This window comes from Oncorhynchus keta, chromosome 21 (assembly GCF_023373465.1).
Source record: "Oncorhynchus keta strain PuntledgeMale-10-30-2019 chromosome 21, Oket_V2, whole genome shotgun sequence".
Taxonomy (NCBI): Eukaryota; Metazoa; Chordata; class Actinopteri; order Salmoniformes; family Salmonidae; genus Oncorhynchus; species Oncorhynchus keta.
Window position 1 is genome coordinate 14,960,779 of NC_068441.1, and position 23,095 is coordinate 14,983,873.

The 23,095-nt window shown below is 44.8% G+C and overlaps 1 protein-coding gene across 6 annotated transcripts in view; it reads left to right on the plus strand.

Moving 5' to 3' along the window:
- LOC118400171 (calcium-dependent secretion activator 1) overlaps positions 1–23,095 on the plus strand; it is a 194,112-nt gene that overhangs the window by 146,706 nt on the left and 24,311 nt on the right. For 4 of the 6 annotated variants that reach the window (XM_052473369.1, XM_052473367.1, XM_052473368.1 and 1 more), the window contains 10 exons: positions 2,703–2,809; positions 5,788–5,944; positions 8,142–8,283; positions 15,396–15,539; positions 17,383–17,538; positions 17,915–18,062; positions 19,459–19,533; positions 19,639–19,722; positions 20,151–20,183; positions 21,251–21,358. In XM_052473369.1, the coding sequence (XP_052329329.1) occupies positions 2,703–2,809; positions 5,788–5,944; positions 8,142–8,283; positions 15,396–15,539; positions 17,383–17,538; positions 17,915–18,062; positions 19,459–19,533; positions 19,639–19,722; positions 20,151–20,183; positions 21,251–21,358 (1,154 nt within the window). The remainder of the gene's footprint in view (positions 1–2,702; positions 2,810–5,787; positions 5,945–8,141; positions 8,284–15,395; positions 15,540–17,382; positions 17,539–17,914; positions 18,063–19,458; positions 19,534–19,638; positions 19,723–20,150; positions 20,184–21,250; positions 21,359–23,095) is intronic. The other 2 variants (XM_052473371.1, XM_052473372.1) reach the window with 1 other exon arrangement.

Genomic DNA, 23,095 nt, shown 5'->3' on the forward strand with positions numbered 1-23,095 from the left:
CCCCCACAGCCCGGTCTTTCAGGCTCCTCCTAACACCAAGCCTCCTGAAAGTCTCCCCAGCCTGGTAGTTCCTGTGGCAGCCCCACGCACCAGGCTGTCTCTCAGTCTCCTCCCTGCAGGTGCTCCCGCCTGTCCGGCGCTGCTGCCGGAGCCTCCCGCCTGTCCGGCGCCGCTGCCGGAGCCTCCCGCCTGTCCGGAGCCTCCCGCCTGTCCGGCGCCGCTGCCGGAGCCTCCCGCCTGTCCGGCGCCGCTGCCGGAGCCTCCCGCCTGTCCGGCGCCGCTGCCGGAGCCTCCCGCCTGTCCGGCGCCGCTGCCGGAGCCTCCCGCCTGTCCGGAGCCTCCCGCCTGTCCGGCGCCGCTGCCGGAGCCTCCCGCCTGTCCGGCGCCGCTGCCGGAGCCTCCCGCCTGTCCGGCGCTGCTGCCGGAGCCTCCCGCCTGTCCGGAGCCTCCCGCCTGTCCGGAGCCTCCCGCCTGTCCGGAGCCTCCCGCCTGTCCGGCGCCGCTGCCGGAGCCTCTCGCCTGTCCGGCGCCGCTGCCGGAGCCTCCCGCCTGTCCGGCGCCGCTGCCGGAGCCTCCCGCCTGTCCGGCGCCGCTGCCGGAGCCTCCCGCCTGTCCGGAGCCTCCCGCCTGTCCGGCGCCGCTGCCGGAGCCTCCCGCCTGTCCGGCGCCGCTGCCGGAGCCTCCCGCCTGTCCGGCGCTGCTGCCGGAGCCTCCCGCCTGTCCGGCGCTGCTGCCGGAGCGTCCCGCCTGTCCGGCGCCGCTGCTGGAGCGTCCCGCCTGTCTGGCGCCGCTGCCGGAGCGTCCCGCCTGTCTGGCGCCGCTGCCGGAGCGTCCCTCCTGTCCGGCGCCGCTGCTGGAGCGTCCCGCCTGTCCGGCGCCGCTGCCTCCTGTAGCAGCTCCACGCACCAGGCTGTCTCTCTGTCTCCTCTCTGCAGGTGCTCCCGCCTGTCCGGCGCCGTTGCCGGAGCGTCCCGCCTGTCCGGCACCGCTGCCGGAGCCTCCCGCCTGTCCGGCGCCACTGCCGGAGCGTCCCGCCTGTCCGGCGCCGCTGCCGGAGCCTCCCGCCTGTCCGGCGCCGCTGCCAGAGCGTCCCGCCTGTCCGGCGCCGGAGCCCCTCAGCCCAGAGGCGCCAGAGCCCCTCAGCCCAGAAGCGCCAGAGCCCCTGTCCCTCTGTCCAGAGCCCCTGTCCCTCTGTCCAGAGCTTCTGCCCCTCTGTCCCGAGCTGCCCCTCTGTCCAGTGGGGTCATTGAGAGGGGTTGCCATGGTGAGAAAGCCACGGAGGCGGACAAAGACAATGGTGAAGTGGGGTCCGCGTCCCGCGCCAGAACCGCCACCGCGGACAGATGCCCACCCAGACCCTCCCCTATAGGTCAAGGTTTTGCGGCCGGAGTCCGCACCTTTGGGGGGGGGTACTGTCACGTTCTGACCTTTATTTTCTGTGTTTTGTGTTTAGTTAGTATGGTCAGGGCGTGAGTTGGGTGGGCAGTCTATGTTTGTTTGTCTAGGTTTTGGGAATTTCTATGTTTCGGCCTAGTATGGTTCTCAATCAGAGGCAGGTGTCATTAGTTGTCTCTGATTGAGAATCATACTTAGGTGGCCTGGGTTTCACTATGTGTTTGTGGGTGATTGTTTCCTGTCTCTGTGTATGCACCAGATAGGACTGTAATTTGAGTTTTCACGTTTTCTTGTTTTGTTAGTTTGTTCATGTGTACCTTAAAGCATTAAAAAGTACCATGGAAAATTACCACGCCGCGTATTGGTCCTCTGATCCGTTTCGCCTCTCCTCTTCGGAAGAAGAGGAGGAAACTCGTTACAAGGGCTTCTTAAAGAAAAACTAACAGGTCTGTGAGAGCCAGAATTCTTACTGGTTGGTAGGTGATCAAATACTTATGTCATGCAATAAAATCCAAATTAATTACATTGAAATCATACAATGTGATTTATGGATTTTTGTTTTAGATTCCGTCTCTCACAGTTGAAGTGTACCTATGATAAAAATGACAGACCTCTTACAGACCCTTACATGCTTTGTAAGTAGGAAAACCTGGAAAATCAGCAGTGTATCAAATACTTGTTCTCCCCACTGTACCTTCTCTTCACCATATTACTTATTATTTTATTTTCTTCAAAAGCCTGACATTTATGTGTAGTATCATCACAACCTCATTGGTCAGTTGAGCTGATTGGGTTTCGTCCGTTGGTTGTGTTTTGTTACATGATTGCTGTAGACTGAGTTGGTATCCATTAGTAATAGTAGTATGTGAACACCAGACTTTGTGTTTTTTTGTTCTTCAAGATGGATTTGATGTGAAAACAATTATTGTAATAATGCAAATACTTGCACTCTACACTTGTTAGTGGTTATATTTATCCTGGTTGTCACAGCTATCCTACTCAGCTGGGGAAAGTACCAGACGACAGTGAGAGTAGTTTTGCATGTCACATGTTAAACATGAAGAAAAGAACATGAGTGCTGCACGACGTTCTGCACATTTTGCATGGTAACTGTGGAACATATGTTGTTTTTGCCTGTTTTCATTTGTCTCATTATACCTGCGTTGTTCTTGATGGTGTTATTACAGTGTTGCCCTCTGAGGCTTACACAATAGCACACCTTTACCATTACCGTTGATCAGACGTTGTGGGGAGGTTTTACAGCCATGTGTCTCCCTCCATATTGACCTGTGACCTTTGTGCTTCAGAGAATGTAGGGCGCTTAGTCACCCCAGCCAAAAAGCTGGAGGACACCATCCGCCTGGCCGAATTGGTCATCGAGGTTCTCCAACAGAATGAGGAGCATCATGCAGAGGTGAGTACATTACACACACACACTCTGTCTGTCTGTCTGTCTGTCTGTCTGTCTGTCTGTCTGTCTCGCTCTCTCTCTCTCTCACACACACACACATTATGTCTAATATAAACGCTGTGCAACGTGACCAGGGAAAATCCAAAGTCAGTTATTACCAGAGCAGAGAATGAATAACTACAGAGAACCATGCAGCATTTATTCTGTCTGACTCTGTGTTTAACAGGCTACAGTCACAAGTACTGGAAATCAGTCGGTACAGTATTCCTATCTCTGTTTTCTTTCTCCATATCTCACTGGTGCATGCTAGCCAGACAGCACTGGCCTGCACGGTAGGAGGTCAAGGTGTGGTTTCAAAGGTCAAAAAGGTTTCATCATTTCATGTGCACCGGGCTTAGTTTTGGATGACAACGATGAGCAGTGCACAGTTTGACTGGGGGACTTCTGATTGGCTTACTTTGTTTGCTATACATGCCCACCTGGATGTGAAAGCCAGCGGGGCTTTAATTAACCCTATTACCTCATATCCTACCCTAGGCGCTAGCTAGGAAGTTTTTCTCTGTGATGTCACAGTTGCTTTTCCTGTGAACAAGGGTGTCCCCCACAGAAGTTGCATGGGTCTGGTAGAGCAGTGTAGTACAGTGTGTAGTGTAGTGGAGGTTGGGTGTGATGATGATTCACAGACTCGATCATCCTGTTGTTGTATCACACACTTTTTAGTGGCACATGACTGTATTTGTACTCTTTCCAGAAACGTGAAGAGATTTTACAGACCTCAGTGACCCATTTGTAAACACCAAATGTGTCTATTGATTATATGGCTAGTGCAAGTGCATGGTTTTCCTCGTGTATATCGTGTTTATTCACAAAATAGAATGTTGGCATATTTTTTAACAGACCTTGACCTCTTGAGTATGTTTTGAAACAAAAAAAATGTTCTCCTTTGTTTTGGATCATTTCTTTCTTTCACTGTCATCATCGCATATTATCTGCCCACTAACCATTAGAAGAAAAAAGTCAACACAGGGACACCAACTTTGCAGAAGTGTACCTGAATTAACCCCTTCCTGTTCTCTCATTGTTTGTTTTGTTTGCGGGGAATGTCCGAACAGGGCAAAGAGGTATGTGATAGATCCTGATAACATGACCTCTAATCCTTGCCACCCCCCACCTGCCATGACCCCTAACCCCTGCCACACCTACCTCCCATACTATGTGCATGTCCTGAAGATGCCCAATACCCAGGGATGATCTTAACTGTTCCCATCTTCCTTGTCTAGTAATAGCCTTGTACCCCAACTTCTTCCCTTGTAGTTGCTGTCAGCCCATCCCAGAGAGTTGTGCAAGTGCTTGTTCAACCCAAAGGGTTGCCGTTGGTGATAAGGCATAACCCAACAAGCACTGTGGCAGTGTCCCTGTCTATCATACTTAGACCCCTCCTACTGAAATAGTAGCCTCCCCCACCACCACATCTACCCCCTCACCATCTGGCCTGGTGCAGTTTTCTCTGTCCACCCCAACTGCCACAGCCAACTCTAGTCCCATCCTGTCAGGGAAAGACCTGCTCTGTAGTGCTGTGTGTTTGAGGAAAGCTGTGTGACAGGTAAGAGAGGTGATCCAGTCACCTTGACCCAACAAGCTGATCCTCCTCCATTGTAGACTTGAGTACTCTCAATGGAAAAAGCATGCCATTTGACAGGGTCAACGTGACCCACTCTATCCCCTCTTGCATTTCTCAAGTGCATTGTTGTGTGAATTTCCCCATTAGAAATTTACACTAACACTGTCAGTAGACCAGCAGAAGCAGCAATAGACACATCTTCCACTACCCAACTCAGGACCCTCAGTCACCTCATTCATTCAGTTTGAGTCAGTTCCATTTTTATTCAACTCAATTGGCGAATCTAATACAATGTTTGTGTTTTGTGTATGACATGTCCAGTAAAGACCATTAATTGACTTGAATAGAAATTAAACTGACCCTTACTGTTACTCAATTCAGCATCCAATGTGGTGCATTAGAAGATTAATCCTCCTCGAAGCCTATAATGAAGATATTATTTATGGTTATGAGCTTCACCATTTTGACCCAGAGATCCTGTTGCTGTTTGCTGCTGGCGCTGTCATGCCAACCGTCCCATGCCATAGTGCATGGGAACATTCACATCACAGACGTGTGACGATGTGAATGGCTGCTGGCCAAGGCCTCCAATGGGAAGAGATAGGGGAGCATGGGAAGCTGAGTGTTAACCTGCATGAGACCAGCCTGTTCCAGACTCTGTCACTCCACTGATTCTATCTATCCTATGGGGAGGCTCAGAGCAGCTCTGTGTGAATGACTTAGTCAAGGAGCCGTGTCTACGCAGTTTTCTGTGTCTCTCTCTGTGGTCCAACAGAACAGCGTACGTTTAGCCGTGCTCAAGCGCAGAACTGAAACACTGCGCTCAAAGCTGTGAAGTGTACCCCAGAGATCTCTGTGTGATGCCTCAGAGGTGACAACTTGACTCTTATTGTGAAAACGAGAGAAGAAAAGAGCCCTTATATACTGTAGATCGGTGGAGTAGCATTCTCTCCCTATTCCTCTAGAGAATGACAGTGCTGTGAGGCTTGTAGTTAGAGATGTGCTTGTATTATATTTGCATAATCTTATCCTCAATTTGTGTTTCTGTCTCTCTCTCTTTGTATGTTTCTCTACCTGCCTCCCTTTTCCCCTCTTTCACCCTCTATTTATTTTTCTCAAACTTCCTTTATCTTCCCATTCCTCTTCTTCTCTCTCTACCCTCTACCTCTTTCGTTCATTCCACCTTCTATCAAGTTCTCTTTGTCTATGTATTCCTCTCTCCTCTTTCTTTCATTCTTCACTCAATCCATCTCTCTCTCTCTCTCTCTCTCTCTCTCTCTCTCTCTCTCTCTCTCTCTCTCTCTCTCACTCACTCAATCATTCACACTCTCTCTCTCGCTCTGTCTCTCTCCGTCTCTAGGCGTTTGCGTGGTGGTCTGACCTGATGGTGGAGCACGCGGAGACCTTCCTGTCTCTGTATGCGGTGGACATGGACGCTGCTCTGGAGGTGCAGCCCCCTGACAGCTGGGACAGCTTCCCTCTCTTCCAGCTCCTCAACGACTTCCTGAGGACCGACTGTGAGTGACTCCAACCCTGATCCAGGCCCTGAACCAGGGCTACATTATGAACAGACACGCACAGCGTTTAGCACTCCAGAACCATACAGCACACACTTAAAATGAGTGGAGCATTCATGTCACATAGGACTGGGTTTTTATTGAATATTCATTGAGGTTGGTCTTGGCAAACTTGAGAAACTAAAACCTAGAGTTGAGATCTAATGTTACTTTCCAACAGCATGATCCTTTCTGCATTTGACTTCAGTATAATGAAAGGGATGAAGGTAATTGAGAGGACAATAGGGCGCTATGGGAGCTTCGCAGTAAGAGCTGAGAGACTAACTAGTGAAATGGTTGCTGTGGGCCCTGTCATCTCCCTAATGAACTGCAGTTGCCGTAGGAGCACTGTCCAGGGTGCTGAAAGCGTGAGCCAGAAAAGAAACACTTACCACTGCCTTTGTGAAGTGAACCTACACTGGCTAATTGTCCCTGGGGAATGTCTCCTTTTAGCTTGTCAGCCAGGAGTCTGGAAGGATGTAATGCAGTCTGTTGTTCACCTGCAGTGGCTTAATGGACTTAGCCTGGAACAGCTTGTTATGCTCACTTGCTACTGCTGCACAATTGGCCACATTCACAGTGGCATTTTATTTTTTAAATAGCCGATTGGTTATTCACATTGCAATGATCATAGTTACTAGACCATCTGGATACAAGCCAAAAAGAAGGGTAAAATTAATGGTATTCTTCCCCAATTGACTTTTATAATACCAAAGGCTCCAGTGATCACTGCATATCAACACATGATGTGTTGGATTTCATAGTGCACACTTTACATACAGTATAACTGATGTAGCATACATGGACTAATTCCATGTAATACTAGTCATTCTAATTCACATGACTTTGACAGCATAACTCAACATGCAAACCTCACACGGTGATGAGTGATATGGTCACCAAAATAGCATCCATCTATCCGTCTCCCTCAGGGTCCTCCACAGCATACAATGTCAAAATCTACACTTCACACACAGTGCAACATCCCCACAACTACCATTCCATATCACAGGGGCATTTTACACAGAAGGTCATTTGTTTTGTCTCCCCACAGCAGCTAGCTTATATGGCAGGAAATAGCCCTAGCACCAGACAGGCGCCAAAAGTCAGACGCCATTGAAGCAGTTAATGAGATCTAAAACAGAAGTGGCTGGGAGAGGGGCGAGCCCTGCATCCTCACTTCTGGACAAATACATCAAAGTGTACAGCAGCCGCTCAAGTGGCTAATTGGAGAGCGGCAATCAAGGAACAAAATAAGCATCGCACCTACTGTGTATCATCGACCTTGACTTCTATACACGCAGCACACACATATAGCCTACAAACACACACACACAGAGAGAGAGGGAGAGCGAGCGCTCAAAGGGATAAAATACAGACCCACTGTGCATTAGCACACACTGGCCTCCATTTTATCACCAGTGGTCTGTGTTAGTGTTGCCTTCTTACCAGTTGAATATAGAGGAATCATGCCTTATCTGAAAAAAAAACTATAGGCAACAGATATACAACAGAGAGAATAGTCTAGTACGGTAGCTGATAGCGAGGAGCTAGACTACTGTTAGCTTCCTTCTGATAGGACTCAAAAGCATAAAGCAAGGGGTCCACAGCATAGCTTTCATAAGACCAGTGTAACGAACCTCATCCTCCTCTTCTGAAGAGGAGAAGCGAGAAGGATCGGAGGACCAAAACCCAGCGTGGTAAGTGTCCATAATGTTTATTTTAAAACATAAACTGAACACTGCGAAATACAAAACAATAAACGTGAAATGAACGAAACAGTCCCGTGTGGCGACAAACACTGACACGGAAGACAAACACCCACAACCCAAAACTGAAACCCAGGCTACTACTAAGTATGATTCTCAATCAGGGACAACAATTGACAGCTGCCTCTGATTGAGAACCATACTAGGCCGAACTCAAAAACCAACATAGAAAAAGAAACATAGACTGTCCACCCAACTCACACCCTGACCATACTAAAACAAAGATAAAATAACAGAACTATGGTCAGAACGTGACAACCAGTCCTTTCAAAGACAGCGATCACTTCAAGGAAGACAGGAAGGAGAAGCATTTCCAAGTCATTCTCCCTTGGCTGTTGAATTGATGATTGTTCCTTTGGTGTTACAATTTATGCTCTTTCCTGTCTCAGATAATCTGTGCAACGGGCAGTTCCATAGACACCTGCAGGACCTGTATGCCCCCCTTGTGGTGCGATATGTGGACCTCATGGAGTCATCTATCGCCCAGTCCATCCACAGGGGCTTTGAGAGGGAGTCCTGGGAGCCTGTCAAGTAAGGGCACCTCAACATCTAGAATCAACACCCTATTGTAATGATTATATATCCTGGGTGCTACACAGTTTTGGCATTCAAGTTGGCTATAGCAGAAACTGACAGGCATCCAGACTAGTCATACTGCAGTCGCCTAAGCATAACTTTCTTCATGTAGGCCAATTAATCAATGAAGGATGCTGGGTTCTACCCAACATACAATATAGGTAGATGATAATATCTTTTCAAACATGAATTACTGTCAATGATTTTAGGCTTTGCTGTTCATATTAAAATAAATATTCAGATGTTTTTGGGGTGATCATTTGTACCATGTATTTGTACATGAACTAGGTTGATATCCACATAAATGATGTACACTGAATAAAATATAAACACAACATATAAAGTGTAGGTCCCATGTATCACGAGCAACAATAAAAGATCCCAGAAATGTTCCATATGCACAAAAAGCTTATTTTTCTCAAATGTTGTGCACAAATGTGTTTACATCCCTGTTATTGAGCATTTCTCCTTTGCTAAGATATTCCATCCACCTGACAGTTATGGCATATCAAGAAGCTGATTAAACAGCATGATCATTACACAGCTGCACCTTGTGCTGGGGACATTAAAAAGCCACTCTGAAATGTGCAGTTTTGTCACACACACAATGCCGACGATGTCTCAAGTTTTGAGGAAGCGTGCAATTGCTATGCTGACTGCAGGAATGTCCACCAGAGCTGTTGCCAGAGAATGTAATGTCCATTTCTCTGGCATAAGCCACCTCCAACGTCGTTTTAGAGAATTTGGCAGTGCTTCCAACCGGCCTCACAACCGTAGACCACGTGTAACCATGCCAGCCCAGGACCTCCACATCCTGCTTCTTCACCTTTGGGATCATCTGAGACCAGCCATCCAGACATCTGATGAAACTGAGGAGTGTTTCTGTCTGTAATAAAGCCCTATTTTGACTTAAGCTAATTCTGATTGGCTGGGCCTGGCTCCCCAGTGGGTGGGCCTGGCTCCCAAGTGGGTGTGACTATGCCCTCCCAGGCCCACCCATAGTTGTGCCCCTGTCCAGTCATGTGAAATCCATAGATCAGGGCCTAATTCATTTATTTCAATTGATTGATTTCCTTTTATGAACTATAACTAATATTTTTGTTCACTATATATTTGTGGGCAATTGTGTAAAAATATATGGTAACTATTTACTTTGACTACATATCCAATGCACATTTATTACTCATAAGTATTTCATGAACATTTTATAACAGGTCTCAACCCCAATATTAAAGGTTCACTAAATATATCCATAGCATATCTATAGCATATTCATGTCATGCTATGCAAGAGCTCATAGTGTAGTGGCTTCATTATGGCTGTTCTCAAAAGTATGCTTCTGCCATACCAGTGTTAGTGAATATGCCAAAATACCAAACCACGTTTAGATAATTATGCTGATATATAGCCTGTACTAGCCCCATTTCCCCCACCAGCCGTTATAGGCCCATGACTTACCTTCTTCTTCTCACTGAGGTCAATGGTGCATAAAGTTCTCCACGGGTTTGAATCTTCTGGGTAAATGTTACAGATCAAATTGTGTAGTTGAGGGTCATATCATAACTCTTTCAGTTAGCAACTCTCGTTCACATCACAATTAAGTAGGTCATACTGGTTTATAACCCACACATGAAAGATCTATCTATGTATGTATGTATTCTATGCAGTCACATTCAAGTCAAATCTGTTTTCACATTCATAAAGCATTTATAGCTATGCACTTCATGGTAATTACCTGTACAGTTTGCCACTGATCTATAACACCAACATTAAAGGTCTATGGATGAATTCTATGCAGTCAATGTAATATAATTTATATGTTCCTATTCATAAAGCATTTATAAACGTGCCTCAATTATCAAAAACAACACAGACATAAGGAAATATGAACATTTTTATTTACATTTATTTAAAAAAAAATGTATTTACATTTTCTCGATGTAGCACATAAATCAATTGCTGAGGACATTGCCGAAGTATCTTACTATTCACATTTTTCAGTTAAACTTTTCTTAAATAGATTTAACAAAGATTGACATTTATTGTATTCATATTCAATTCCTCATTTCAGACTCATAGCTAGCAATAACTATTTTAGTATGTAGTATTTAGTATGTATTCACTAATGTAGCTAGCTAGCTAGCTTAGCTCCTGGCAATGTCAACACATTTTCCAACTTTGTCAATAAAAGTTAAACTCATCATAAAACTCATAAGACATTTAGTTAGCAATGGTAGCTATCTGTTTATTTTAAGACATACATTGTACTTTTGGACATTATGAGGTGAAAAATATATATATCATATCGCCCTCCATTTGGCAAATCTGACCTCCTGATTCCTGCTTACAAGAAAAACTCGAACAGGAAGTATCAGTGACGCACTGAATTAGGAAGTGGTCCGATGAAGTGGATGCAGTTTCGCTAACACAGACTTGAATATGTTCCGCGATTCATTTGATGGCATTGAAGAGTTTACCACATCAGTCAACAGCTTCCTCAATAAGTGCATTGACAATGTCATCCCCACAGTGGCCGTACGTACATATCCCAACCAGAAGCCATGGATTACAGCCAACATCCACATTGAGCTACAGGCTAGAGCTGCCACTTTCAATGAGTGGGATACTAATCCAGACGCTTATGAGAAATCCCGCTGTGCCCTCCGACGAACCATCAAACAGGCAAAGCGTTCATACAAGACCAAGATCGAATCCTATTACACCAGCTCTGATGCTCGTCAGATGTGGCAGGGCTTGAAAACTATCATGAATTAAAAAGGAAAACTCAGTCGCGAGCTGTCCAGTGACGTGAGCCTACCAGACGAGCTAAATTCCTTCCATGCTCGCTTCAAGGCTAGCAACACTGAACCATGCATGAGAGCACCAGCTGTGCTGGATGACTGTGTGATCACGCTCTCTGTATCCAGTGTGAGTAAGAACTTTAAACAGGTTAAAGTTCACAAGGCCACAGGGCAAGAAGGATTACCAGAACACCTTCTCAGAACATGCGCTGACCAGCTGGCAGCTGTAACTCTGACATATACATTGTGAAATAATGTTTCCATTATAACGTCTTAAATGATATCACAAAACAATAAATTATCTGACATGATAGTTCTTTAAGTCCCTCACGACCATTTCCCACATTCTTTGTGTTAGAAATATTGTTTCATTATCCACTTTTGGATGTTGGGAATTTTGGCGGGAAGAATCTCTTTGTAACAAAAGGGTTATTTCCCCTTAATACAGCATGGCAAGGGAGAGAAAGTTCCTGCAAGGTATTTACAACCGTCATAAAACTGGCCACCTCCCCCAGGAGTGTCTTGAAACGGCACCTTTGATCTCCATCCAGGAGGGCAAGTCATGGCACTAGTCACTTTATTCCTACCTAGAGTATATGTACGTACAGTTGAAGTCTGAAGTTTACATACACCTTAGCCAAATAGATTTAGATTTAAACTCAGTTTTTCACAATTCCTGACAATTATAGTAAAACTTCCATGTCTTAGGTCAGTTAGGATCACCACTTTATTTTAAGAATGTGAAATGTCAGAATAATAGTAGAGAATGTAACGGAATTCTTCCTCCTCTTCTGAGGAGGAGTAGCGAGAAGGATCGGAGGACCAATGCGCAGCGTGGTAAGTGTCCATAACGTTTATTTTAAGACTTAAACTGAACACTATATGAAATACAAAACAATAAATGTGAACATGAACGAAAACCGAAACAGTACCGTGTGGCAACAAACACTCACACGGAAACAAAAACCCACAACTCAAGTGAAATCCAGGCTACCTAACTATGATTCTCAATCAGAGACAACTAACGACACCTGCTTCTGATTGAGAACCATACTAGGCTGAACTAGAAAAACACACGTAGAAAAACACACATAGACTGCCCACCCCAACTCACGCCCTGACCATACTAAATAAAGACAAAACAAAGGAAATAAAGGTCAGAACGTGACAGAGAATAATTTATTTCAGCTTTTATTTCTTTCATCAAATTGCAAGTGGGTCAGAAGTTTACATACATGTAACGGCGTTCGTTCGTCGAAAGAGAGTCGGACCGAAATGCAGCGTGGTTGTTACTCATGTTCTTTAATGAATGAATCGCGATACATGAAATAACTTATACAAATACAAAACAACAAACGGAACGTGAAAACCTAATTACAGCCTATCTGGTGAACACTACACAGAGACAGGAACAATCACCCACGAAATACACAGTGAAACCCAGGCTACCTAAATACGGTTCCCTATCAGAGACAACAAGAATCACCTGACTCTGATTGAGAACCGCCTCTTTTCACACCAAAGTACGTTAATCTCTATGAGACAGAACGCGTCTTCTTCCTGAGAAATGGCGGCTGTGTGGTCCCATGGTGTTTATACTTGCGTACTATTGTCTGTACAGATGAACGTGGTATCTGCAGGCGTTTGGAAATTGCTCCCAAGGATGAACCAGACTTGTGGAGGTCTACAATATTTTTTCGGGGATCTTGGCTGATTTCCTTTGATTTTCCCATGATGTCAAGCGAAGAGGAACTGAGTTTGAAGGTAGGCCTCCACGGGTACACCTCCAATTGACTCAAAGGATGTCAATGAGCCTATCAGAAGCTTCTAAAGCCATGACATCATTTTCGGGAATCTTCCAAGCTATTAAAAGCCAGAAGAATGCTAGGCTGTCACCCGGAAGCGATGCCACCATGACTTACCTCTCATCTGCAGTCAAAACATAGAGAATGATAGAGGCTTCTAGTTGCCAAAAGGCCGTATTAGCATGGGCAGCGCCATATTAGCATGGACAGCGCCATTGAGGGCTTCCAGCATTTTATTGTAGTCAACTGGGTGGGACATCCAACTTCGTTGGCTGATCCCTCCTGATGACCTTGTTGATGACCTTGAGTCATGTCCAACCGGGTCATCAGGCGGGATCAGCCAATCGTGAAGAAGAACATTGACTACTTCTAAATGGAGATAGCCTCCATGTCACTGCCTATGCTGTCACATACGCTAGAATGGCACATATATAAAGATAAGTTCTTTATATATCTCTATGGTCTCTTTAATTTGTCCTGTTTTAAAAGGTCCGTAATGTGCAAAAGTACAATGTAAACAGTGAAATAGCTAACATTGTTAACAAAATGTTGAATAAGTGGGAAACACTTGTCACACCCTGACCTTAGTATTCTTTGTTTTCTTTGTTATTTTGGTTAGGTCAGGATGTGACATGGGTGATGTATGTGTTTAAGCCTTGTCTAGGTGATTTGTAGGTTTATGCGGGTGTTTTCCTATCTAGGTGTTTTTTGTACATCTTTGGTTGCCTAGATTGGCTTTCAATTAGAGGCAGCTGTCTATCGTTGTCTCTGATTGGGAACCATATTTAGGCAGCCATATTCTGTGGGTATTTTGTGGGTGATTGTTCCTGTTCCAGTGTTCCAGTGTTTAGTGTTCACGTTAAGGGACTGTTTCGTCTTCATTCCTTTTTGTCGGTTTATTGTTTTTGTTCGGTATTTAAGTATTCCCATTAAATATGGATTATCATCACGCTGCATCTTGGTCCTCTCTTTCACCCGAAGACAATCGTTACAACACTAGCTAGCTTTACCACCTTGTGTTATTACGTTTTACTCACTAAAATAGTTATTGCTCGCTATCAGTCTGAAATGGGGAATTGAATTTGAATTCTTTGAATATGAATCTTTGTTAAATCTATTCAAGAAAAAATAACTGAAAAATGTCAATAGTAGGATTCTTTGGCAATTGTTTTCTGTGCTAGCTAGCTAAAGTTACATATGGAAAATGGAAATAAAATACCATTCTGTATTGTGTTCGTATTCTTTTTGATAAGTGAGGCATGTTTATAATTGCCTTATAAATGCTTTATGAATGAAAAAAATAGAAATTACAGTACATTAACTGCATAACATTCATACATAGACCTTTAATGTTGGTGTTATAGATCAGAGTGGCAAACTGAACAGGTAATTACCATAAAGTGCTTTGCTATAAATGCTTTATGGTAAAAATGTATTTGCCTTTCATGTGACTGCATAGCATTCATAACCTTCATGTGTGCATAATAGACTAGTTTGACTAACTTAATTGTGATGTGGAGAAGGGCTGTTAATGAGTTGCGGAAGAGTTATAGTATCAACTGCAACATTTTATCCGTAAAATTTACCCGGAGGATTCAACCTCGTGGGGATCTTTATGCACCGTTGACCTCAGTGAGAAGAAGAAGAAGGTAAGTCGTGTCGGGAATGGGGCTGGTACAGGCTATATATCAGCATCATTTTCTAAATTTTGTTTGGCCTTTTGGCATATTCACTAACACTGGCTTGGTAGAAGCATACTTTTGACTACAGCCATAATGATGACACTAAACTGTCATTGTAATGATGCATCTATTAAGAAACATAAATATGTACTCTTGCATAGCATGACATGAATGCACTATAGATATGCTATGAATATATTTCATTAACCTTTAATAATGTTGTTGAGACCTGTTGTAAAGCATTCATGAAATACTTAAATATGTGTACTAAATGTGTTGTGGATATGTAGTCAAAGTAAATCGTTACCAAATATATTCATTTGTACTAGCAAGATGATTTACTATCTATTGAATTCAAATGTTTCCTATTGCAGCTAAGACCATATGTCTGAAAATGTTGTCGGAAACATTTTTCCTCTGTTTGGTATTCCCTAGTGTTCATATGGTATCCCTTGTATTCACGTCAAAGCTATTTGCTGTCACCATATGTTGAGTTATCAATTGTTAACTATATTTAGTCATTGTTCTCTTCAATGCTGATAAGACACTCTTTACACATCATTTTTCAACATTAGATTTGTCTCTTCCATTCATTGCAACTATACCCTTACTTGTTTCAACTTAATAACGGCTATTTATCTTGTAAATGTGCTCTGCCTCACCAATTGTTTTTCTTTTTCTTGGCATTGCTTCACTTTCCCTTTTAAAACACATCCATATTACCACTGTTATAGCACATCTTATTTATATTTGATTTGATGTCTGTTTCCTCTACACAGGAGCCTAACAAGTAATCTTCCTGATTTGAGTCTACCAAATGTCAAGCTCCAAATGCCCAAAGTACCAAATCTACCACCAGTTAGCCTTCTAACAATGCCTAGCTTTTCTACACCCAACTGGATGGCAGCTACATGTGACTCAGAGTGTGTATTGAGTCTCTGCTGGAGCCTGAAACATGAAAAATACATGTATGTTTTTGGCATGAACATGTCACATGTCCTCTGAAGTACTGGCTCAATTTCTGGAGATGTACAGGCAATATCCACCAATCCTAATTTAGATGGCAGCTTTGGCCTTGTTGATTTGACTTAGTTAGCTAATGGCAGCTACTCAAAAATAGGCCACAATAAAACATTGACACATTTTACTCATACTGTAGTAGGGCCTGTAGTGCATTTGTAAAACCAACCATGCCTAACGTGCAGAAGCAGGAGAGCTTTGATCAGCCCTAGTGCTCCTGGTGCTTGTCTTTACTGAGCCTCTCAGATACGCCTACTTTAAAACAGATCATGTTCACTCATTCACACCATGATAATGATCCCACTTTTATATTGACGGAATATGAAATTAAGTCCCATTTCATTAGTGATTCTGCCAGTTGTAAAACTCCATGTCTACCTGTTGGCTCTTAGCAGCCCTCCCGGGGGACCAAGGAGAGACACAGCATGCAGATAATTGCAAAGCTATGTTTAGATATGTTGATCAAAAGCACTTCTTCTGCACCTTGAGGTACACCTGACACATTACCAAAGTGAAACATTTTCAGCACCAGCTACTAAAAATGTGTGAAAGGAGAGAGAGATTAAATTAATACATTCCCAAAATATAAAGGCACTGCTCTGTCAAAGATAGGCCTGAACTAAAAGCAGGTTTGTTATCTTGTAAATAAGCCATAAAGACTAAGCCAATCTCACCCCACAAAATAAAACTCAAACACAGCCTTGACACAACCACATTGTTGATCATTAGGAATAATCAGGCTCAGCCTATTCTAAAATATGTACTAAACCACTGCCTGTGATCTGATGTTCTTTTTCCAGGATCCAAGTTGTCCCAGTGTTCTTATTGTTCTACCTGCAGCCATGTTCATGCCAAGGCCATAGCATGGGGAGTGGGGTTAGAGTAGGCAGTGTTTCAAAATGGACAACCATCAATGGCTTTTCATTTTCCTCCTACTGCATGTGTTTGAACTGAAGGGTGGAAAGACACACATTACATTTTAAGCTGATTGGAATACACCAAGAATGGGAAATGCTAAATTACACATCATTATTAAATGAGGCCCTACCCACGCTAGTGTTTAAAAGTATTTAATTTGTGTCTTTCCATCACATGTATCTGATCTCCAGTCTGGCACAGTGTGCGAGGGAGGATAAGTCCCTGTTTACCCTGTGTTGGAGCTCTTACCTGTGGGCACTAGTTGTGAGGAGGCCCCTGCGTGTCTGGAGAGACCTGTGTGGCTGGAGAGATCTGCTCTCTCTTTCTACAGGGTTTGGGGGAAGGGGACAGGGAATGGGAGTGGGATACAGTCTCCATCACCGCATCAGAAAGCAACCCCACCCTTCCTTGTGTGTTTTCCCAGAGTGCACTAACTAACTGACCAACCTGCAGTGTGCATGGACCCCTACTCTTTCCCTGGTTTTGATAACTACTCAACTCTGAGGTTATTAATTGGTCAAAGGCATACTCATGTCTGTTTATTTTTACCATACACCGATTGGGACCTTGATGAACACAATTCATAGAACCTCATTGGCCAGGAATAGATGAAAGATACAGCATCTTCCATTCAAATTATTTTAGAACCAATCGGTAAATGGTGAAAATAACCCAAACAAATGGAATCATGAGACCTAGATTTGCCCATCCTCTCTGATCCTTGATGTAGTCCTCTACCCCCCATGTGTTCTCCTGTTGGGTAACAGTGCTCTAACGTTTAACCTCTTAGCTGTGACCCCTGACCTGTGCCCCGTTCTTCCTGCCCAGTAATGGCTCGGGGACATCCGAGGATCTGTTCTGGAAGCTGGATGCGCTGCAGACCTTCATCAGAGACCTGCACTGGCCTGAGGAGGAGTTTGGCAAACACCTGGAGAGCAGGCTCAAACTCATGTCCAGCGACATGATTGAGTCCTGCGTCAAACGGTGAGAGAACGCTCCTGAATGGGACCCTTGCACTTGCTTACACACAATTACACACATACACATACACATACACATACACATACACATAAACCACTAACCTTGTGGGGACACATAATTCAATCCCATTCAAAATCCCTTTTTCCCTAACCCTTACCCAAACCTTAACCCTAACCCTTAACCTTAACCCAAAAACCTAGCCTTAACCCTAAACCTAACCCTAGCTCCTAGCCCTAACACTAGACCTAATTCTAACCCTAATTCTAACCTTAAACCTTCTAGAAATAGCATGTATAGATTAAAACATTACACACACAGACATTGTAGGTTTGTGTATAGTGCTCCAAAACCTCTCTCCTTTCTCTGTCCCTGTCTCCAGAACGAGGGTGGCCTTTGAGGCCAAGCTCCAGAAGAGCAGTCGGACCACAGACCTCCGCGTGCCTCAGTCCATCTGCACCATGTTCAACGTGATGGTGGATGCCAAGGCCCAGTCAGCCAAGCTGTGTGCCATGGAGCTGGGACAGGAGGTAGAGGATTCCTTCATCCCTATAGTTTTTAACCAGTCTTATATCAGACGTCAGCTACCAGTCTTATATCAGACATCAGATACCAGTCTTATATCAGACATCAGATACCAGTCTTATATCAGACATCAGATACCAGTCTTATATCAGACATCAGATACCAGTCTTATATCAGACGTCAGCTACCAGTCTTATATCAGACATCAGATACCAGTCTTATATCAGACATCAGATACCAGTCTTATATCAGACGTCAGCTACCAGTCTTATATCAGACATCAGATACCAGTCTTATATCAGACATCAGATACCAGTCTTATATCAGACATCAGATACCAGTCTTATATCAGACGTCAGCTACCAGTCTTATATCAGACATCAGATACCAGTCTTATATCAGACGTCAGATACCAGTCTTAGATCAGACATCAGCTACCAGTCTTATATGAGACATCAGATACCAGTCCACATCCATCTGCACAGCCTCAGACCAACACAGTTTCCACCTATTATATTCTAGATGTAATATAACGTAAATCATTCTATTGATGGCTAATAGTGATTTCAATGATTTCTCTTTCACTCACTGATTTATATGCTATATCACTGAGCATGTTGCACTGTATATACAGATCAGTATCCACCCTGGAGCAGTACCAATGCACTTTGGGGAAATCATTGTGTGCTCACCAGCTGTGTGTTAGATGTGTATTCTCTTAAAATTGCATGGATTCAGGAGCTCCAGGTCAATTAGAATCAGCATTTCCATGCTTCCATTTCTTTGTATTTGCTTATATTATGTAATGCTATGCTTATACAATACATGTTGTAAAGTAGTACATTCTTTATACTGTATGTATTTCTGTCAAGGTTTTCACTGACATTAGTTTCAATAGCACTTACTGTGATTGCCGTCTCCTGATTTAGCTTTTGCTTGAATATGTGCTTTTGCTGTAGTCGTTTGCTTTTTCACGATCATCTTTTCATTTCTTTTCTCTATCTTGTGAAAGTTTGTTAGAGATTGGGTAAGTGTGGCTAACAATTCAATTGAAATCTCACTCCCAGTTCCCAAATGTATAATTAGCCGTCAATGCAGTGTTCCCCAGTCTTCCAACACTTGAAATGTTTTGATTTCATTAGCATGTGTGTAGATGGTACTGAATATACATGGGGTAGATTTGACAGTTCTCATCGCTGCACAATCTAGAGACAGATACCAATTATCAGCGCAGAATTAATTAGTCTGAGGTCTTTTACATGGCTCACGTGAAGAGAAAAGAATGCTGTCATACTACTGATTAGCATATTGGCCTACAGTGAGACCTGGTAGCAACAAACAGAAGGGAAGGGAGGGACGCTGGATTTGGACGTCGTGACTAACATGTCTCTCTCCTGACAGAGACAGTACCATTCCCAAATCGACGCTCTCATAGAGGAGACCGTGAAGGAGATGATCACCTTACTGGTAGCAAAGGTGCTGTTGCTGTCTTACTCACATCTGAAAGTGATGAAGTGATTAAATGAATGTTGTTTTTTTAATGTGTTGGACTTGCCAGTAACATAACTCCCTGTCTGTCAGTTTGTGGTCATTCTAGAGAGTGTCCTAGCCAAACTGTCCAGATACGACGAGGGCACTCTCTTCTCCTCCTTCCTCTCTTTCACAGTAAGAACGCACTCCTTCTCTCGTTCCCCTCTTTCTCATCGTACACTGCATACAGAACTGGACCCTGATCTTGAAATGATTTTAATCATCATAGGGTAGGATTAGTCTTGTTCAAATATTGTACCTTTAGCAAACATATGTTCAGAGAATGCACAGCTCTCTGCCTCAATTTGCTCATGATAACACTCCCAATGCATGAAAAGGTATTTTGAAAAAGTATTTTAGTAGTTTCCTGAACATTGTAATAGAAGTCTACATTTTTTTTGAGTGAACTGTGTTATTACATTTCCTGGCATGACTCACTTAAGCATATTGCAGTCACACACTGAAGCTACACTCACAGTATACCGTTTTTGCAATGAAGAGAATTGGCACAGTTGGAATCTCAAATCTTTCCTTCTCACCTAAACTCTCTGTCTCATTTCAAGGTGAAAGCTGCATCAAAGTATGTGGATGTACCTGTAAGTGGGAGAAGAGCGTTATTATCAGTACTTGTGTTTTTCTTGTCCCAGTCCAAGTGTGCGTGTGCACGTGTTTGTGTGTGTGTCATTCCATCTTCCCTGATATGGATCTGGGCAAAAACAGCCAGCTAGGCATGTCATTGTGAGTATCTCTGTTGTGTTGTGTAACAAAAACCCACAAAAGCTCAACACGTCACTTTTGAAGTGTATGCCTTTGTCGGTGGATCTGTGATTGGGCCTCTTATGTCCGCAGGGCCAGAACCTTAGTTTCTGCATGGTAATTGTTTGCTTAAAGCACAAAATGAAATTACACTGGAGAAACATACTAATTTGCACCCTTTGGAACCACTCAGGGATGTGTTAACTAAGTTCAGTTTACAGCGGGTAATACAAATTCATATGACCTCGTCCGCTGGCACAAAGGATGTGTTTCATATACCGGAGAAGAGGCGCGAGGGGGAACACACACACACACACACACACACACACACACACACACACACACACACACACACACACAAATTGAGTGTCTTATTTGCAAACGCATTGTCCTGTTTGAATATTTGAGATGGCATGAGAAATGGCAGCCCTCCTAACAGTCTGTTCAGCAGCCTGATCACGTGTTCCTGCTTCTTCTGTTCACTTTGCACGTGCCCAGACTGTGACAGATGATTCTGGGCCAAGTACATATCTCTAATAGGAAGTTCAGTGAAAAGACAGCCATAGCCCAGGGTCTATATGCACTGCAAATGAAACACCTCTCCAGAGATGTCAACTGTACATTTTAATACTTGTTTTTTCTGAATTGAAAATGACAATTTGATAACACTTTGGGTTGAATGTTTATTTTAATACCTGTCAGTTTTTCATTTGCATGTCTTAGAGCTTGACATGACATAACAGTTGATAATAACTTATGTCACTTTGCTGGTCTCCATCATGTTTATTATGAGGTAAAAAGGTTTCGGTGCCTTGTTGAGGCAATGAATGGGTTTTTTGGGGGCTAATTACTCTTTCCCTCTTGTTCTCAACTCTCTCTCTCTCTCTCTCTCTCTCATGTTCTGCAGAAGCCTGGGATGGACATTGCAGACGGTTACGTGACCTTTGTGCGCCATTCTCAAGACATGCTGCGGGATAAGGTCAATGAGGAGGTGTATGTAGAAAGGTTATTTGCCGTAAGTAACCAATGCCGTCTCCTCCCTTACAGTGGGAGGCTCTCCAAGATGTGATAAAACAGTTGGTTCAGAGGGATAAGTCTCATTTTGAACAGCTCTCTGGCTTTTCTACCGCAGCTGTACAAGTAGCTCGTTCTCTCCTTCTCTCTGTTTCTACCCCTTGCTTTACTTCGAACTCTTCCCTCCATACTGAATACACTGTGCTCGAGCCTGTGTCTTTTCTACTGAAGTGTTCTGCATCTTCTGTTTATCTCTTGTTTGAGAAGTGCAAAATCTTGAGGAGGATTATCTTAAGCAGTGTTCTCTCTCTGAGTCAGCAAACAGGGGTTCGTCAATTAAAGTCCACACAATAGAATGCCCTCCTATAAGATGACTTAATACCTTCTTTACAATTCCCCAGTCTAAATTCTGTCTTCAGCCGTTAGAATACCTTGTGTTCTTCCATTAATTGATCTGTAGCAACATTAATAATCAGATCAAAAGGTTAGGGTTAGTAGGTCGGCTTATGCTGACCAGTTTCCCCATACACTGCTGACCCATTTCCCCACATACTGCTGACCCGTCCCCCACACACTGCTGACCCGTTCCCCACACACTGCTGACCCGTTCACCAACACACTGCTGACCCGTTCACCAACACACTGCTGACCCGTCCCCCACACACTGCTGACCCGTCCCCCACACACTGCTGACCCGTCCCCCACACACTGCTGACCCTTCCCCCCACACACTGCTGACCCGTCCCCCACACACTGCTGACCCGTCCCCCACACACTGCTGAACCGTCCCCCACACACTGCTGACCCGTTCACCAACACACTGCTGACCCGTCCCCCACACACTGCTGACCCGTTCCCCACACACTGCTGACCCGTTCACCACACACTGCTGACCCGTCCCCCACACACTGCTGACCCGTCCCCCACACACTGCTGACCCGTCCCCCACACACTGCTGACCCGTCCCCACACACTGCTGACCCGTCCCCACACACTGCTGACCCGTTCACCAACACACTGCTGACCCGTCCCCCACACACTGCTGACCTGTTCCCCACACACTGCTGACCCGTTCCCAACACACTGCTGACCCGTCCCCACACACTGCTGACCCGTTCACCAACACACTGCTGACCCCTTTCCCCACATACTGCTGACCCGTCCCCCACACACTGCTGACCCGTCCCCCACACACTGCTGACCCGTCCCCCACACACTGCTGACCCGTTCACCAACACACTGCTGACCCGTCCCCCACACACTGCTGACCCGTCCCCCACACACTGCTGACCCGTTCCCCACACACTGCTGACCCGTCCCCACACACTGCTGACCCGTTCCCCACACATTGCTGACCCGTTCACCAACACACTGCTGACCCGTTCCCCACACACTGCTGACCCGTCCCCCACACACTGCTGACCCGTCCCCCACACACTGCTGACCCGTTCCCCACACATTGCTGACCCGTTCCCAACACACTGCTGACCCGTTCCCCACACACTGCTGACCCGTCCCCCACACACTGCTGACCCGTCCCCCACACACTGCTGACCCGTTCCCCACACACTGCTGACCCGTTCACCAACACACTGCTGACCCGTCCCCCACACACTGCTGACCCGTTCCCCACACACTGCTGACCCGTTCCCAACACACTGCTGACCCGTCCCCCACACTGCTGACCCGTTCACCAACACACTGCTGACCCATTTCCCCACATACTGCTGACCCGTCC